Source organism: Pholcus phalangioides, unplaced genomic scaffold, assembly GCF_987345545.1.
Source record: "Pholcus phalangioides strain wild (caught in Gottingen) unplaced genomic scaffold, Ppha-v1.0 ptg000015l_1, whole genome shotgun sequence".
NCBI classification, from domain to species: domain Eukaryota; kingdom Metazoa; phylum Arthropoda; class Arachnida; order Araneae; family Pholcidae; genus Pholcus; species Pholcus phalangioides.
The window spans coordinates 29432032-29452885 of NW_028301608.1; the positions used below are offsets into that span (position 1 = coordinate 29432032).

The following is a 20854-nucleotide window of genomic DNA, read 5'->3' on the forward strand; positions in this document are numbered from 1 at the left end:
TAGAATAGCTGAGGAAAGAGAAGAAGAACGAGCTAGAATAGCTGAGGAAAGAGAAGAAGAACGAGCTAGAATAGCTGAGGAAAGAGCTAGGATCGCCGAAGAAAAGGAACGAGAACGTTCGTTTGAACTTGAAAAGATGCGGTTGCAGCTTGAGTTTCAACGACTCTCGCAACCGGCAGAAGAGCCATCCGTCGCTCTCATCGATCAGCCCAAGTTCGACGTGAAGAGGTTGATCCCGAATTTCAATCCGAGTGATGATGATATGTCGCTATTCCTAAAGTTGTTTGAAAGACAGCTAAAATTCTTGAAAGTGGAGAAGGTGAACTGGGTTGCGTATCTGCTGGGAGTTTTGCCGAATGAAGTTGCTAAGCTCATTGCTCGAGAACCTGAAGATAAGGCCCATGATTACGACCACATCCGGGAGGTTCTCTTACGCCGTTTCAAGCTGAGTGCGGAAAGGTTCCGGCAGCTCTTCTCTACGCACAGAAAATCACCTGGAATTACCTGGAAGGACTATCACTTTGAGATCCAAAGTTATTTCGAAGGCTGGCTGTCCGAACTGAACATTAGCAACTTTGACGAGCTGAAAGATCTGATGATTTCGGATCAGATGAAGAAGAGGATTCCACCCGAAGTAAAAGAACATTTTCTGGATGTTTGGAGTGAGTGGACTACCCCTGATGAAATCGTGGAGAAGCTTGATGCTTATGATAACCTTCGAAACAAAAAGAGCGAGATACAATGTGAGAGGAAGAAGTTGCAGTCAAAGCAACATGAACCCCTTAGGTCCCCAGTGCGACAAAGAGACTTTCATTCTAATCAACGTGCGAATCCGGAATCGGAAGATGCAGGACGTCATCCTGTCTTAAGATGTTATGGTTGTGGGGAATCTGGTGTTACCAAGTCCCGATGCCGAACGTGTAATCCTCCAACGGATAGACCAGGACCCAGTGTCAACGCTTTGGACTTATACAGTTTATCATCCCATCCTAATATGGAATCGAAAGATGCCAGTAGCAGTCATATCCTAAGATGTTACGGGTGCGGAGAACCTGGTGTCGTCAAGTCCCGATGTCGAACGTGCAATCCTGCCATGAACACCCCAGAAGTTAGTGTCGACGAGTTGGACTTTTACAGTTTCTCAACTGAGAGACGTCAAAAAAATGCTATCGAAGTGATTATTTGTAACAGGCGCGGAGCAGTGTGTGCTGACACGGGTGCCACACATTCAGTGGCAGGGGAGAAGCTATACCATCTCCTACAAGAACATGGCTTGCCCTTTTCCCGCAAGACTATCGTTATGAGACTAGCCGATGGATATGCTCGTAGAGCCGAAGTCCTAACTACGACTGTGGACATTAACGTCCAAGGTAAAGTGATTCCCACCGAGATGATGGTGCTACCACAGGCCAGAGAAAACCGAACCCTCCTCGGTACCGACTTTCTCAGTGATGCTGGAATCGTCCTGGATGTTCAGCAAGGAAAGTGGTACTTCTCTGAAGCTCCTGAGAAGCGACATCCGTTCGTCGAAGGCCCATCTGAAAGCAGTGCCCTCCTGGCACTACCTGCCGAGTCACCCTCGTGTCGACTTCGTGAAGATAAAGGTACCCACCTTACTTCTCAGCAACGAGAACTTGACTCATCCCCGGCGGAGTTCAAGCGATGCTTCAAGCCAGGGGGAGGCCCGATACCTTTCATCGAGCAGCGAGAACTTTATTCCTTCTCAGAAGAATCTCAATCTCATAGATGCTCCAAGTTAGGGGGAGGAAGACCTTTCCTCAAGCACCAGATCAACAAGAGTGGTAATGACGGGGTATACCGCTGTAAAGGTGGCCCTGGAGAAGGCTACGAAAAGTGTCGTGCTTCAAATTCTCGCTCGACCTTGCGAGGAAGGCATGCTTGCTATAACTGCGGTCGACGTGGACACGTTGCCCGAAGATGTTGGGATCAGATAGTGTGTTACCAGTGTAAAAATCGTGGTCATATTGCCCGTAACTGTCCAGGTAGCCACGCTGATAAGCTATCCAGCCCGATTGGTAAAGGAGCCAAGCAGTGTGAGCTGTTGAACTTCATTGTAGTGGAGAAGAGTTCACGGACTCTCCGCGAGTCCCAAAGTGGGAATGATGTTTTGGATAAGATCATTGAAAACGTTGAATCTACTCAGGAAGCTGAAGATTTCCTGAACGGGAGGAAACAAGAACTCGTCTTGAATCCCGTAACGCAGTACCGATTCCAAGGGGAGTTGACTCCATTACGAGATGCTGAGACCACAACCGTGGTTACCCGGAACCCAAGAGAGTGGCGTCCTTCAAAAGTGCATCCGAACCCTAGTCGACGTCCCCAGAACCGGTGTGACTCGAAAACTGAACTTCGACCTGAGACAGGAGTGTCAGCAGTTGCCCGGAGCTTCCCGTTCTGTTCGTCAGGAACTACTCCCAAAGGAAAGATGACTCGTACTGGCTCCTCGCCGAGACGTCGTCGGAGCCAGAGGGGGAGATTGTAACGAATCTATTTTCCCATGTATGGATATTTTTACTAACTCTGTGGCCTTACAGCACATAATATGCTTTGTTTGTTTATGCGTTGCTAAAAGAAGGTGAGAAGAGAAAATCTATTTTCCAAGAGTAGAGAACGTGAGTTGGAATGTGGCTTCCGTCCTGGAAGGTTGTCTGTTTCGAGTGTGCTTCGAAATAAAGGCTTCTTCTTTAAGTTCCGCAGTTCCATGCTTTAATTAGATACCCCTCCAATATCAAGGGTTTAGAAATATTTCGCCATCTCCCGGAAAAGAGACGCACCTCCTACACGACGTCCCCTTATAATCTTTCTTTTCTCCATGATCCATATATACTATATACAAACTTTCATCAGAATGTGCACTACATACGCTTCATGGGTTTCAGTTTACTTTTACCTCTATTTTTACAACCTATTCTTACTTATTTAGCGTCTTTTATTTTCAATCTTAAAAATATTTTGAATTTGACTTTTTTGAGTGTCCAGAAATCAATGGAGGCTTTAGAAGAAGTAAGGCTTTCGCTGTCGGTGTCATGATGAACAGGTAGTTCTATACAATTTTAGCTTCCAGACTTTCTTCACTCTACAATATGAGACTGATGGCAGCACCACTGCAACAGTAAGCAAGGATAACTCTGATTACATGCATGTGATAGGACCAGACATGCACTTACATCGATTTCGGCATCTGCGATTTTGTTAGCAATTTCCCTTAGGAATATTTGCGTGCGAGCCGCATTGTACGTTTGAGTAGTAGTGGTAGTAGGCGTTTTGACCACATTTGCTTTTTACAGCAGTAGTCCTCAACCTTTGGAAGACCACGGTCCGGTTCATTTTTTTTTTTCATTAATCGAAGGCCTGTTCATACACATGACTAATGGGAAATAAATGGGTAAAAAACTGAAACGGTGAACCACTCATGGCTCGGTCTGACTGATGCCAGGGCCAGTGAAGTACGGATAGGGCCGTGAAGTACAGGTACCAGGCCATTGCCCGGCGGTTGAGAAACACTGCTCTAGACTGCCACGGAGATAACAGTTACTTTCCATCCAAAAACACTGAATATATCCCCATCCCAACTCATAAGCGCATATTTATTGACAATACGAGAGGGCTCATAAATATTGGATGGAAAGCATTTGGTTCAATGTTTAAATAGTTATTATCAAGGAGTTATTAGCGGCGAATGCATCCGAAACTCCTTAAGACAAACTTTCGCTTAATACCGATAAAATATTATCCACATTTCCATGATGAAATGTTCTCACGGTGAGTACGAAATATTTTCGATGCTTCATCTCAACAAGCCTCGAGTATATTGGGGGAGCGAGGGTTCGGATTTGTCCAATACAAGTTTAAGCAACAGCCCTTAAGAGGAAACTAAAATGTTAGAAAGCTCAAATTTGACTGAACAACGGGTCATTGGCCTGGAACCATTGATAAAGACTGCTTTTAGGACTCGAGTTTTATCACATATCACATTTTTTTATGGCATGCCTTATTTTTTTCTATGACAAGTCATATTTTAAGTACATTCGAACCATTGGTCATATTTTAAGCAATTTTGAGTTATCATTCATATTTTAGGAATTTTAATTGCACCTGCAGATCAAACTTGTCGTTTGATCTCAGGAGTTTTATCTCAGGAGTTCATTAGATTAATATTATGAATCGGTACGGATAATATTTTTCGTGCAGATGATATTCTTTGATTTTCTGAAATGTGTTATAATTTCTAGCACGAAAGTGATTAAACGCAAAGCAACAATGCTATTCAGCTAAACTGAGAGTTGACGAGATTGCAAAAACCAAGATTTCAGTTTTAATGATAAGGCTTCTTCAGATATTGCTCGATTTGTTTTCGATTTCAAAAGGTGGTTTTTTTAAAAACTTTTCTAAGAAGAAATTAAAATTGCAGCAATTGAATTTTTTTAAAACATCCGAGCCCTACTCACCTTAATATTCAACGATAAAAACCATTTTCAAATTCCTCAATGCAAAGAAGTTATAACAAATTATTTTTATGTGGATATGAAAATACCTATAAAAAACTCCATGTAAACTCTAACTATTCCCGTTTTCATTTTCGTTGTATGCCTTAAAAAAATTTCCAGACATAATTTTCAGTTATGCAATGTTTACACAATTGATATTACCATATTACAACATTGACTAATACCTTATTCCCTTCACCACCAAGTGTTTACATAACAGCCATCTTACGAACTAATTAGGAAATTTCAACCTCTGAAGTATTTCTATATGCTCAGAGGCAATGTTATCTTATCTTTTGTCTAGAAATGTTCGAAATACTTCTTTCATGTAGTTTTTCCTCTCTCAGCTAATTAAGAAATCTTTGTATTAGGTTCTTTTTTTTTGTGTGACTAGAGTAATTTGATAACTGAATAAGTGACTCATTAGAACGAGCAACGTAAACTGATTTTGATTTGGTAACTTAATATTCCATGTACGAACTTACTAGGAATTCTATATATTTCTATTTTCCTGTAATTTTTTTTTATTCCTCCACCTTAATGAATTTCTCTTCTAAGAATTATTCATGATATTTATATATGGATTCTTTCTCTTCCGAAATTTGCATATTTTAAACAATTTGAATAAAAAGTTTTGCATTTGTTTTGCATTTCTGTATTTATTCGTTTTTTTTTTCCTAATGCATGTTTAAATATAAGCATCCGGAAATGCTCAGATATTTTTAAATTCCATTCTGTTTATTATTCACTGTATCATTTCTATTAAATATTCTGTATTTACTTGGAGAGGATATTCAAATAAAAGTATTGGTTTTCAAAAGAACAATTTTTGTTTTTAATTTTTTGTTTTCAAAATCCGCTTGACTTTCATTCATTTTTCATATTCATATTTCCGTGTCTAATTCAATGTCTGATTTCCGTTAGATATGAAACTGAATTTACCAAATTAATATTAAGAAGAAATTTCAGAACCTTTCTCGACAGATGTTTTGTAAGAAACCAAGTAGTTCGGTCGTATGTTACGGTAAATGTGGTAAAACCGACTATTATACATAATGGTCTGTTATTATGCATATAATCCCCGTTTTTTTGATAAATTACCCTAAATATATCAATTTTACCGGTATTATTAATAATATCCAAACGTCGTTGGTAAATCTTAATCGTCATAGCAAATCTTACTAAATTCATCACAGTTTCCAGTTATCATGCATAATCGTCATTTTATACGATAAATGCTCCTACTGACATGATAAAATTTATTATTCAGATGAATGCACTTGTGACCCAGAATCTGAACGGTATATAATGAAATTTGATTTTAAGATTTTTTTTTTTTTGAAAATCTCCGCTACAACTCCTGTTAGACGAATTCTAAAATAGGACCTAGATATAAATAAATTCCATTTAACAAATTTCATGATCGTACCCCGATACAATGATCTATCATTCAACAAATTTTATGATCGTATCCTGATGTAATGACCCCTCATTTATAACAAATTTTACGATCCCACCCCGATATAATGAACTCTTATTTAACAAAATCCTGATGCAAAGAACTTGCAGTTAACAAACTCTTTGAATTAACACTGGTGTGCAATAATTAAGGACGGAACTAAAAAATTGAGGTCGAATATGCTTTACGGATGAAAGAGGTGTTAGTATGATAGCGATCCTGGATGCATACACATCTGGAAAGAACGGGGAACACTCAAATAACCCGTCCAACATTATCGATTGGGACCGGTTTGGAGGTGGCATAGTTCCCGTTTGAGGAAGTATCATTCTTGGTACCCGTACATCTTCCAAAAGGTTCAGTTGCTGGTTGGTGCCCCCGATATTCTACCGAGGTTCTTCTTCATGTGCGTCTTTTTAGAGGTGCTATGGGTCCTCAGTTGCTCTTCATGGACGACAACGCTACACCTCATCGTAGAGGGGTTGCCACAGAGCTGTAAGAGAGTGAAAATATTCAACGCATGGATTGGCCGGCAAGGTCTCCGGATCTAAATCCAATCGAACACGTGTGGGACACTCTAGGGCAGTGATTCCCAACGTGGGCGTTAACATCCCCTTGGGGGCAATGGAATCTTCGGGGGGGGGGGCAGTAGAAGCTATGGGTATAACATAGGATCCTATGGGTCAGATTGTGTTGGGGGCAGTGGGAGATAAAATTTTCTGAAGAAGGGGGCGATGGAACAGAAAATGTTGGGAAACTATACTTCTAGGACTAGGGAGACGCTTGGCAGTACGTCACCAGCCGCCAGCGACGATTCCGGAGCTGCGATTGGCGCTACAACATGAATGGGCAGAAATGCCTCAACAGCTCTTTGACAGCCTTGTACTCAGCATAGGCAGACGATGTAAATCCTGCATAGCAGTCGGGGTTGATCACATCCCCTACTAAAGCCTGGATTTCCTTTGCCAGTCTCTTGTCACTTGGACGTTTCGGTCTTCTATCCAATTGTGCTCGAAGCTAATTTTTCAATAGCCTTTCCTTTTAATCTATTGGATTCCTTTTCTGGAAAGTTTTTTGCTTATTTTTCCCATGTTCTTACGTCTTGCGGGATCTTATGGTATTATTTGTGTCGATTTGGAACACTTTTGCACGACATAACATTAGAAAAACCGTCTCGTCCTTAATTTTTGCACCCAAGTGTAATGAAACTTTAGATCCACTGTTGCGTTCAAAATCTATTTCTATCGTTTCGTAAAACGTCAGGTAAGTTGATATTGTATTACTTATTCATTACATTGATAAAAGCGTGGTGAAACTACTAGATAAACACGATTTTAACATTATTACCTTCACCTGAAAGTGGGAATTCCGTTCACAGTATGCACTCCAGTTTTCATTCCCAAGCCTCTACTCAACGCAGAAACGTGACGGACATTCCGGATGTCTGTACTTTCACTGAACTCAAGCCGAGCAATATGTACGGGCTGTGCTATATATATACTTACTTTTTTTTTACCCATGTTCATTTCGTTTTCTTCTTTTTAAAGCAAATATTTTCCCGTACTGAAGAAATGCAGACGAAAAAAAACTTTTATTCAAACAAATTCATTGCCTCCAACTTCACTCATTTTTTCCCCTAAAGGAATGTTAGGAATTTCACTCACATTGATTTTTACTTTCATTTTTGTGAGAATTTTTTCCTTTCTTTTTCTTTTTATTCTCATATTTTTCTTTTATTGTTTTTAAGTGATTTGAAATTGTAACTAATAGATAGGAGCATGTTTTTGTAGTGATTTTAATTTACAAGGAATAGATAGTGCAGAGTGTTCCATAAATTTTTAAATAGTGTGAAAAATCATAAAAAATTAAGAAATTGGTATATTTGAATAGGGTTTGAAAAAAAATATATAATTTTTACGAAGAGTTCTATTTTAGTTTTAATATAGGAAAAGAATTAGATAAATTTTTTTGCCTGTAGAGGCCATTGTTCAAAAGCAAATCACTGGAAATATGAGAGAACGATTTCTATGAAATGCAGGGTATACGATTAACAGCTCATTTCTGAATTTTCTTGTTAAAACGTTTGCATAAGGTTTAAATTGAGATGTTGACATTGATGGGTTAAGTGCTATTGGTGAAGTTGTTTTACCTCAGAAGCGAATCGCCGGCTGAAGCTTTAAGAGCGTTTAGGACACAGAAGAGATTTAAGAAAGGTTCAGGTCCAGTAGTCTGTGATTTGGTTTCGTGCAGTGCCTAGTAAACATTTTTACTATTTTTTAAAATAATTAGAAATTTGAAAATAATACACGTTCGTGAGAATTTTTTTTGGAAACCCCGTTCAAATAATCCAGTTATTTTTTATGAATTTTCAACATATTTAGGAATTTGTGACACCCCGTGTATAGGAATAAATTATTATGTGTAAAATTTGCCTCAAAAGTTGACTTTAATACACATCTATTCACAAGATTTCATTGAACTTAATGCTATCAAGAAATTTATTTGATAAGTTGTTCGTGGATAATGAGCTTTTTGAGCGAATAGTAAATAATATTATGAATCAACAACTATGTTGATTTGCACAGTTCTGACGCATGAGGAATCTGTAGATTTCAATCAGAGAGGTTATCAGCTTCGGTCAAATGTGAATTATTATATTTTCAGAGTTACATGGTTTTTCCATGTCTAGCAGCTCTCAGTCTTTCCAGTCACCTTTTCCAGTTACATTTGGCTTCCAAAAGTTGTGTGTGTTTGTATGTTTTTTTTAATTAAGAAGTTGATATATATATATAATTTTTTTACTGACATTGCTCAAAAATCTGTGTTTTTTTATAAATTACTTACCACAGAATTGTATCTATACAATGTTTTCTATTTTGAAGTGAGTCGTCTATTGCCCAGCACTGCAGTCGATGCATTGGCGAAAGAAGATGGTGGAGTTCCTGTGTTCCTCTTGGTTATTATATCCGTTTCCGGCACGATTTTGTTCCTCGTCAACGGTGCTATCATCTTCTGTTACATGCAGAGGAAGCGTAAGAGAAAGAAACGGCAACACAATCGAGGTAAAAATACCCTAAATCGAAGCAGATATTCTACTTGTGTTATTGACTTGGTGTTAGATCGTATCGAAATCTCCTCAAAAAATAGCACATCTTTCATCACCGCAGGATTCGAATCAACCTACTCGAAACTATGGTCGTAACCCAATAGGAAGCCCCGTTAATTATCTTGGGGGGTTTTGCGAGAGGTATTCGAAAATAAAAACTTCCTAATAGTTTTAAATTTGTTTTCATTTTTCGTAACTTATAGTAAACATATAGGGTAACTAAAACATTACTTAACTCTCACTGAGCTAATTACTATACATATTATCATGTAATGTAATTTTATGGAATTCTACATGTGCAATAACCGGTGTATGAAGTCAGTACTTGTATTTCCTAATTCAGAAAAAATTATTTAATTTCAAAATTATATGCTTTTTAAAATTAAAATTACAGAATGTTAAGTGATATGTGAATATAAACAGTAAATGTTTATGTTTTATACTGCCAACTATTAACGCTTAATATTATGCAAATATAACGAATCAACTGAAATTATTTTTCGCACGAAAGCAATCTGAGAATATTTTCATCCTGCGTCTGGTAATGAGGACCAAGAGTCCGTGTTGTCGTAACTCATGCCCTCCCCCCCCCCACACAACACGGGAGCCTCACAAAAATGGCATCTGGAAATTTTTGAGAGTAAGCACGTAAATTTGCTTGGCAAGGTTACTGGAAAATCCAGGGGCCCATGATCTCTAAGGATGACCCCGTTATGAGTAAAGATAACCCGTTATCCACTCTGTACCGTTAGGATACGCAAGCTTAGCACTCCGTCCTAACTTGAGGCTGTGTTGATGACACCGTCCATAGGGCTCTAAACTTAAAACGTAAATATTTAAAAAATATTTTGATTTCAGTTATGATTGATTTCACAAATTAAAACCCAGACAAATAGGTGTCCGAAAAGCACTTTCGGAACAGCAAAAGAGAAGGTCTGGAATGTCCAAAAATACCGGGACATATACATTCACTCCATTTGGAGTAGGGGCTCTCCGGTTAAATTCTTGTCAAAAGGGATGTTACGCTTCAAAAAGTTTGAGAACCACAGTTTTGTGATAACACACTACCGGTCTCAGTTCAAAGTGTCAGGTTAGAAGAGAGTCAAGCACGCGCGATGTCAATAGTACTATTTGCATATTACGAAATTACGATGTTCTACTCAAAGAATAAGTTCAAGGGGACTTTTTCTTGAAGCTATCTAAGTGCTCACACAAATGATATCGTTCATCAATAGAGAAAAATTCTGATCTTTTTTTCTTTCTCACCACATGTTCGGTAAGGTGGTAGTAGTAGTCATCATCCGTGCATAACAACAAGCTTCTTGCATGTCTTGTATTAGCAAATGGAGAAGACATTTTTCTCTACAAACATGTCACCCTTCGGTGGCCTCAAAACGACATCAAGCTGACTTCTCGTCACCGTGCATCGCACGATACGGTTCAGCATATGCGCTACAAGTAGGGAATGTCTCATTGATTCTATAGTGTATTAGTAGCGAACTCGCAGACTGCGAGGGGACTGTAGATCGAGTCCAAGTGGAAGCTAATGCGAATTTTTCTGTCTTAGTCATTATATCTGCATAACAACCAGTTTTCTGGATATCTTATAAGATATAAATTTTATCATCCGCACGACCAGTTTTTAGCGGGTTTAATCATTTGCACACAATAATTTTATGAGTAGAGTTTGAAACTTTCTGATCAACCTAAAAAAATACAGGAATTACTTATTTCACAGCACCGAGAAATTTCCGTCTGAACTCTCGGTAACACCGTTCTGGTACTTTGCCCTGGTTCTCTTTCTCGCATTAAAAAGGGAACAAGTATGAAAACTCTTCCACGTCTTAATGTTCGTGCCGGGGGTTATTTATGTCCCAATTAGTGCCCTTGTGAATTATTCAACAGCAGTCAACTGCATCTGCTGCCCGGGAGTAGAAAGCGGTTGGATGGCTGGAGGGGTCCTTGTAAATTTGAACTTTTCCTCGATGATAAAAGATTGGGACGCAAATAGAAACTTTCTGCGGGAAAACGGGAACACAACTAGAGAACGGTTTGCTTAGATACCGCGAATAGCATCAAGAACGTTTGCATCTCGTCTTTGCCCCATTAACATATGAGAGTGGCAGCGGGAGTGAGAGTAGGAGTTGCGAGAAAAGCAAAACTACATTGATACAGAAACTGCGCTCGAAATTTAATCAGACAGAAATGTAGCTCCCGGACTGCCAACGGAACTGTCAAACCCATTCATTTTCTCTCGCTCCCTCCACTGGGTTTTTGGAATTTTCAACTTTTCACGCATCGTTGTTAAACGGCAGAGGATGTGAAATGCTTCCGAATAAACCTTCTCTTCACCGGGATCTTATTGAAAATAAGTCATAGTTTACGCAGTGCATTCGTATTTCTTTTTTAAAAAGGAGGGAATAACGAAATGTAAGCACACAGCTCTCAATTTATGAGAAACGACGAAATATTCTTTTCCAGATTACGTTGAACGACTTCGTAGAAGGATTCGAGTTACACACAAAAGGAAATTTTCACAGAATGTGGCTTTAGTATATATATATATGAGATCAAACCCACTATCGATGTTGAGTGTCAAAGGATCTCATCCAAAAATTTTATTTATGGAGAAATAGAGATTTAGCCATACACACGATTTCAGTGCTCCTGGAAGGCATTAATTCTTGTTTACGGCACGAGAAATGGCATCGTGATCTCGGAAATAACTTTGGTTGGTATATATTTGATTGGAATACATTGTGCTCGAGTATTAGGATAGTTTTCGAGACTGTAAGAAGACTTTATTTTATCTCAGGTTTTAAGTCGGTCGAGATCGCATAGGCTCAGGTCCCTTTGCTCTCTCAAGAAATTCAGCAGAATTACGATTATGTATCGAGAGAAATGATTGAAATTATGTGTAATGCGTGCTTTTTCGATTTGAAACTATAATTCTGTTGTTTTTTTTTTCTTGTATGTTTATTGAACTATACTAAATTCTGAATATTCAGCTCAAATGATTAGATTCTGCTTCAGAAATAAGTGTATTATCTGCAACACAGTTTCTCAGAAGATGGTGAATTTTGTGAGAATATTAAATATTCAAACAAATATCTCTTTTCATATATCGATTAAATAGCAACATTTTATACCGGCGTTCTTCCATCTTTAAGACTTGCGGGCCAGTGAAATTTCAAGTGAACAATTTCGCGGACCGGCATTGAAGAGATTTATGATTCCCAAACACGCGAAAAAAAGTGAAAATAATGATAGAAGGAAAAATTCCAATCTTCTGAATTTTGTGCGAGTTCAGCTAAAACATCTGCTTTCACCTATCGTATAAAAGCAAAACTATCTGTTATAATTCTAGAAATACAATTGGTTCTTGTTTTCAACCGATTTCAGTATCAAATGAAAAATATATTGCATGACATGAAAAGTTGTGCATTTCCATGATGCTCATCGGTCGGTGTTAATTTTACACGAAATAATACCGGTTGATATGTTTTTGTTTGTCGAAGAACTCTCTCTCTCTCTGTCAGCTATTATTATATTATTTCATATAAAAAAATCATTTTATATAATTTTTGGCATGTTGAATAGAAATATAATTGAAACTAATTGTCAAATACGGTATTTTGCAATGAACATTTTTTATTTCTTGTAGATGTCAGTAGTAGTTCCAGTGTACCATATGCTCTATTACTACGCGTGAGGGTAAAAACGTTTGGCCACGAAAAATTTCTGGGTGTTAGCCTAGAAACCGATGCGATCTCATTAAAATGCCAACCAGTGGTGCTGCAGTAAATGAATTTTTAACCGTATTATTATGTCGATTTGTACTACCTATCTAAGCAGTCTTTGCGACCCAAGTTTTTTGATCATGACCCATTGGTTAAGAGCCCCGCAATATAATTTTTTCTATCAAAATTGATAGAGATATCAGATAAAATCAGCTAAGAGTTGAACATCATGATCACCTATCGTATGCTTTCTGAAAGTATCCTTATAAGTATGAAAAACCAATAATTTGTTTTAGTTATGTAATCAGAGAAAGGTAGATTTTTTGTCACCAATCCGGTGGGTCTCCCGCCATTATATGATTATCTTCGATGCACTTGGCCCGTCATCTTTTGATTGGAATTTTTGAAAATTTCTAGAGTAGGCACGTTAGCATAATTGTCGGATACATAATTTGAAGGGAGCTGTCACATACAAGTTATTTGGATAATCGAAATACCGCTATCTATTTTCAAATTGCGTGAAACAATACTTTCAGTGAACAACTCTTGCACATGCTATTGAGAAAGGATCCTTATATTATGAAAAGTATTGAGAGCATTATTGCACATAATTCTCATAAAGTAAATTTCGCATGGACATCTAAACAGATCATATACGGAATTAAACATCTAGCTACCATCCAAGTTAATCGTTATTTTCTTCTGTGCATGTAATCACCATTTCTTTACTATAGAACATGGTTTGAAATGGATTTAATTTTTTTAAACAGAATATAACCCTCAGGAAAGCAAAACCAACGCTTTCGTGTCGAGCATGTATTCCAGGGACAAATACCACGACACCATCAATGGTGAAGCCTTGAGAAGTCCAATGAAAGAAGAGGATGGAGCATTTCACGAAGAAATTCTCATGAAAGAAATCATTGTAGGTTCTGTTTGCTTTCATAGATTTTTGCCCGTCGATAGATCCTCTTGCATCTATCGACAGCTACAAACGAAATATAAGCACATTTTCTTTATTGTATTGTCTGGGTAATACTCGTATAATAAATTAATATTCAATTCATTCTGGATTGAATTCCGGATTCACATTGGAAAATATGAAACTGGAATCATTACATGCAAATGAAATATTATTTTTGTTTTTTCACTAGAAACAGGAAACCGAACAAGACAAAATAGCAGTCAGGGGCCTCGTGAATCCACCAGGTAAGATACTGAATATCATGGAACAGCTCAGTTTTTTTTTAAATTCTACTTTTTTTTTTGGTGACTAGACGTTTCAGGGCTTACTGTGGAAACCATGGCAAGAATGTTTCAACTTTGATTCAATCTTACTCCCTCACCTGATTTCTGCACTCCCTTGATGACATATACGTCGGATCGGTGCCTCCTCTCGGTGAGCGTGCTCCTCCGGTTTTGTTGTGCATTTGGTGCAAGTTTTGCTCCTAGAACCTGACTAGACCTATCAGACGGCGGATGCTCATAGGGCTACGAAGAGTCCTTATCTTCCATGCTCAGGTATGAGACTCTTGTGTCTTACCAAAATGGAACTGAGCCGTCTTTGGATACTGCGTTGCATAGTGCCAAAGCGATCCAGAGGCTCCATAATTACAAGCAGAGTGAGTTAAGAGCTTAATTTAAACCGTTCTAAATAGGCCGGGAATGGCCATGTGACCACTATTATCTTTTCTCTGGGCGAAACATGATGGTGCCACCGGGCCCGTCGTTGGACTTCTTCGGCGTCTTTGGCCGCATTGGAATTCCAACTACATTGTTACGTCTCCAATAGATCCTCGCGCAATAAGTGTTGGCCAAAGCTCCTTGGCCATAGATGTTCATTTGCAGTTTGAAAATACAAATACAAATCAGTGGGTTCCTTACCAAGTTGGTTAGCTCTTTCCCTGGTTAAAAACAAATAATAACATACGGCCGAAATATATATGTTTTAATTTATAATGAATATATATTTATATACATATAAAAGCAATCCCATTAAAAATTCTAACTTTGCTAATTTTTAGGTAAGAGGTGGACAGAATCGTCAGTGGAGAGTAACTGCCCTGACATTTTAAGAAATGGTCATAGTTACTCAAAGGTAATTATGGAATTCTGTAAAATGTATTGTATATCATTTTCCCGATATTTCTGCAGATAAAATATTGCCTATTTGATTCCCTTAAACATTGATTTTGCCTTTAATTTTGTCTGTTTTTTTCCCTCTCGTCTAAAGGATGGGTTCGACCCAACCATAGAAACCAAAGAAGTCACTTTCCACGAAATAGGAAGAGACTCTTTACTGGACGAGAGAATACCCGGAGCTCCAATCTACTACCCTACAGCAGACATCGGGACCACCGACCTACCGACTACTTCCATATCGCAGCCACCAACAACAGCTGCCATCGGTGTCGCGACCGTGGACTTGTCCTCGGGAAAGCAAAAGACCTTGGTCCTTCACCCGGCGACAGCCTGTATAACACCGGAGGGGACGGTACAGCGGCTAGGGCCCCTCAACTGCGTCACTTTGGACGGACACTTCTTGTGATCGATCGAGCGAATGGGGAAAAATCCCGACGTAATCCTTTAGTAACACGAAAGAACAATCTTCTTTATATGATAACTAAAGTGTCCGATTTTTTTTTCTTTAATGCGGATCAATTGCGAACGAAAAAAAAAAGGATTTTAAATTCATTTCTTTTTCATTTTATTTTACGTTTCGCCAACTGCACGGTCATCAATCAACTTATGGTGAATTCCGGGAAATGTTCTATAAAATATAAAAGCCAGATTATATCAAACAGAACTCTATGATTTGGCTTCAAAATAAAGGAAAAAAAAGTCGATGTTATGTGTTTGAACTTTATACAGAATATCTTGCATCATATTCATATTTCTACATATCAAGAAATCGAACTGTTGAACATTGATGAAATATTGATTTTTGATCATATGAATATGTTAATGGGTAAGAGCAATAGCACATGGATACAGATTTCATAGAGACCAGAAAGTACAAGGAATGAGAGAAAATCGAGAAAATTCTGTTTCCTTCACATAATTTTAAATTTTAATTTGATTATTAAAAATATATTTATGCATCAACGAATATATTTAAAGTAAGAAAAATCACCCAAATCAAAATAATCAGTAAAACATGTATAAAGTGATGGATCGTTTTCTAGCCGATACGATTTTTATCGACCCAATTACATATCTTGAGATTGAATCAACCCACATGAACAGAAATATCAATGTTAATTACATGTTACAAATATTTTAATTATGGCAAATATGTCAAGTATGCAAATGTAAATATGTGAACTTTCATGATGTGCAGGGTATTCTTGAATTAAAACGTAAGACCTCATATATACATGCTCCATATACATGGTGGTTATACTTGTACATAACTAAAGTGGCCCCACGCAAACCTATACAGTGCTCACTCTGGTTGACGTACTCCTTTGAAAATCGGTACATACGTTATATGGACAACAGTAAAAGTAAAATTTCAATTAAAAATAATAGTTAAAATTCGAAGTGAAAAAATATTAGACAAACAGAAATTGTAAAAAAAGTTTCATTCAATAAAAGCATTCGATCAATGTACAATTTGTTTGCTTCAATCACAAGTTCAAATGTGTCTTGAGGAGTGCTCTCCTGAAGGCCCTGAAAGGTGTTCCGTCACAACTACGCGGTACTGCGAACTTCTACAGCAGGAGCCCAGTCATTCCTGCCTCACAAGAACGAGAATGTTCAGAGAACCACTGTCATCGTGAAAAATGGTGCAAGACTCCATATTGGCCGACACGAAAAGAAACTGCTTCGTATTCACTTTGATATTCAGGTGATTCCGTGATTTTTTTTTTTTCGAATACCTGGCCTCCTCGTTCTGCGGACTTCAATCCCTGTGACTTCTGAGAGCTTGTGTCTACGTGTGAAGCTTACAGATTCTGTCCGAATTGAAAGAAATCAAAACACGCCATCTTGCTGCAGTTCCTCGAGAAACCCTTCGCACTACTATTGAGCATCCTATGACGAGCTTTGAACATGTGATTGGTGCAAATTTTCTTTTCCTCATGGTCTATAGAACGTACAGTCGGTCCCGCTCAAATGGATATCAACAGTTTGTACATTTAAATAAAGGATCTGTCTATGCGTGATATTCTAATGAATAATCAATATTAATGAAGCTTCCGGAAAAAACCAGTCATCAAAATGAAATTGAAAATTATATTGAATTCAAACGATCACAGAGAGAGAGAGTATCTAAGATTTTTATTTTCAATTGCGAAAGTGAGCGCCCTCTATGGGTTCAACAGAGAACAAAAATAAAATAATTAAATATAAGTACTGAAGACAACTTAGATATTTCAAGACCAGCATCCACTCTCAAATCGAGTTTTTTTTCTAAGTCTTAACTTTACAATTTATTTGCCATCGATTCCGAATGTTTCATTCAATAAAAATATTATTCATTCATAGATTAAAGTATATTATTTTAGCAATTATATTATGTAAATCTTATTCTTCGCTCAAACGGAAAAAAGTTGCTGAGAAAGGGCTTTCACATGTACCCACGGGAAGGATGTTTGATTCAAAAGGATGTTATCTGTGTAAGCGGGGTATCTGGTAATACCTTGCCCGATTAAGTGGGGCTGACTTTATATGCCAAGTATCAACGGAATACGCCAACCAGAATCGACTGTACTAGGTGTGAGCAGGATCACCCATTCAATTATAACCACCCTGTAATAGAAAAGAAATATTCATCCACTTCTGGTCACGAGCACCGTCTGTGACCATCATCAGAGAAGAAGAGCACCCTTAGAGGAAATTTAACATAATTTCTTAGGCCAAGATTAAACCGTAAAAGCTTTGTAAAATATCTTTTTTCCAACTTTTACAGTATAATCTCGGCCTGAGAAAATTGACTAAAAGCGAAATTCCATTTAGTAAATTTCAACACCACAAGAGGTAATATGACTAAGGCTCATTTCTATCACGGTGTACGAAGCTGCTCACTTATCCATTGGTTAATTCCAATGCGCATATCAACTGCCATGGCGTCATGCCATTTTATGAGAAACAATCAAATATACACACACATGACTCACATATCATTATTAAATAAATGATCATGTAATCACGACTGATATGACTACTTGAAAAAATTCAGTGCAATTAAATTTAAAAAAAAAAGGTTTAATGTAAATAAAAATATATCACCACAGCACTTTCCCCATATATTACATTTTACACCGAATTCACACAAATGCTTTTAAATACAACATGAAACGGACATTTTTTAGCTTATGTTCCGCAATAACCGATACTAAAGATAATTAATTGTCTAATGCGCCTCAGTCTGAATTATATAGCCCAGATGTATTTGTCAATGCATATGAACTAAGAGAAACAGTGAACAATAAAATTTAAATTGTGTTTAAAAATATTTCGAGAGATGAACTGAGAAATTGCTCATGGTATGACCATTGATTAGTTTGACTTTCCTACGGCAGCATGCAGAGTGTCCATGTGCGATCGATTATTCTCAAATCACTACGAGCATTTATAACGCGATTATTCTTTAGTTCACATTACAGTGCCTTTGAAACAGTTATTTGAGCACCCCCAAAACAAACAAGAAAAAAAAACAACCAGAAACTACTCACGATGATCATGATTACGATGTCATACTTTATCGTGGCTGAACATTTGTACATAATATACGTATATGATATTTGTAACACTTCCACCTGTAATTATATGATGATTTCATGTCTGTGTTTCTTGGATGGACGTGTAATAAAAGGAAAATACATTTCGTGCAGACTTTCAAATTTCTTTCACAAATAACTGTTTTCACGTTTAACCCTTTCAGACCCGAACAATCATTTTTTTTAGAATTTCAAAAATGTTTTACATTTATATTTTGTTTTGCATTTTTTTTAGTATCAAAAATGCATTGCAAACATAAATGTCAGCAAACTTTAATATTTGTTGATTTTTTTTTCTTCAAATATAAGCATTTTTCTTTTTCTGAAGATATACAGGGTGATACAGATGGGAAAATAATCTTTAAGAGGTGAAGAGGTGATAGTACATACCAATACAAACAATTGCCATCAAAGAATGCATTGACTAACATGAAACGTAAACCCGCTATCGCGTTTCGAAACGGCCGTCCGCAAACGTTAAAACGGCCTTCCTGTTGAAATTTATCGGGAGGAAAAAGAACACCAGGCATGCAAATGCAACCTGGGGAAAGAGAAGAAACCATATACGAAAATTCGATTAAGTGGGGCCGACTTTATATCTCAAGTATCAACGGAATACGCCTACCAGAATCGACTGTACTAGGTCTGTGAGCAGGATCACTTCAATTATAACCGCCCTGTAATAGAAAAGAAATATTCATCCACTTCTGGTCACGAGCACCGTCTGTGACCATCATCAGAGAAGAAGAGCACCCTTACAGGAAATGTAACGTAATGTAACTGACTCCCCGAGGTCAAAATAAAATAATTCTACAGTGAGAAAACGCAACCACATATTTGTGGTACCACGGTCTGAAAGGGTTAAGGTGATTGGGGTGAACGCGAATTTGCCAAGAAACACTTTTTATATATTTTTCAATTTTTAAATATTATAAGATTTTTTTTATCTACCTACCAAGTTTTTGTTCTACCTGCATTAGAAACACTTTTTGTAAGTCTTAATATATACCATACTGGCAGACACTATACAAGAGGTCTTGTATGCCATAATTCGGCCTTTATCTCATCAACCGTTCGTCGTAGAGATATTCCAGATTTAATAAAAAATTTCGGAATGTGTTCAGAAATCACCCTGTGCCAGTGAAGTGAGTGAGAATATTTGAAATATATTTTAACTTGAACTATACCTCTACGATGCAGTAAATTGGATGCTCGGATTTTATCTGATGAGATAAAAGCCGAGTACACTCACGAGCAGTGTTATTCAAAAAAAGAAATGTCAAGGAGTAATTTCACTCCACTTTTTCCCTAAAATTTTAAGGGATAGTTTCGGAAAAACAGGGTTCTTTTTCCTTAAAACCAAAAAGTAAATGACTGTTAGAAAAATTACCTAAAGTTTCAAGAAGTATTTTTACTGCTCAACGAAATTTGGAGGAGTGAAATCGAATTTTCATGCGTGAATCATGCGTTTAGATTTGTTTTGGCGAACATTGTTCACGGGAAGCCCTGTATATGCATATATTTTCCATTGAAATGACCTTTGATAAAAACTATGTATTTGGTCAGAAATGTCAGGAAACTTTGTCTCTCGCTCAGCACTGAGTTGTTACATGCTTAACGCAAGAGGATTTCTCATTAAAATGAATTAAAAAAATGTCACTGTAGAGAAAATACAAATTTCGGTGATTTTTGAAACTATTTCATGTTTTTTAAGTTAAAATAAAATTCGAAAAAATAACAACTAGCAACTAAAACCCTAAAAGCTCTCGTAAATTATCTTCGGTGGGGAACAAAGTTCTTGCCAGAAATGATAGGGTAGCGCCACACGAGCTGCAGTAGTATGGTTCTAATTTGCATCATCACGATCGTTTTCAAAACGTTAAAGTGTGTTCTAATAGTACGCAAAATGATGTTCGTTCTTTGCACCTTTTAGGTGTAATACGGGGCACACGTGTGAAATGTCAGTTGAAAAATCTAAAATTCGTCACATCATTTGTTTTCACTGAAAATGCAAAATTTACTGTTTTCAGGGCTGCAATCACGATAAATTTCGTCTTAAGAGTGTCCACTGCAAGTGCCAAAATAGTAGAATACTATCTCTACTATAGGGACAATGTCTCCCCCTCGACAATCCAGCTGTAAATTGCCTAGTGCGAGGGCAAAAAAAAGTAGCCAGATGCACACAACAAGGCCATATTGTCTGTCTAGCGCATAGTTTCACAACCTTTTTTGTCCGTAGCTTTTACCGACCCCTGTAACAGTCCATCGCCCCCCGGGGGCATTAACGCCCACGTTGGGAATCACTGGTCTAGCGGAAT

General features: G+C 37.6%; 1 protein-coding gene across 1 annotated transcript in view; it reads left to right on the forward strand.

Annotated features, from left to right (window-relative positions):
• Window positions 1–18645, forward strand: part of LOC149075777 (nephrin-like) — a 154345-nt gene extending 135700 nt beyond the window's left edge. The window contains exons 18-22 of the mRNA XM_089243287.1: window positions 8850–9029; window positions 13584–13738; window positions 13968–14022; window positions 14838–14911; window positions 15047–18645. Coding sequence (XP_089099413.1) covers window positions 8850–9029; window positions 13584–13738; window positions 13968–14022; window positions 14838–14911; window positions 15047–15361 — 779 coding nt within the window. The 3' untranslated portion in view covers window positions 15362–18645. The remainder of the gene's footprint in view (window positions 1–8849; window positions 9030–13583; window positions 13739–13967; window positions 14023–14837; window positions 14912–15046) is intronic.
• Window positions 18646–20854: the final 2209 nt, after the last annotated feature.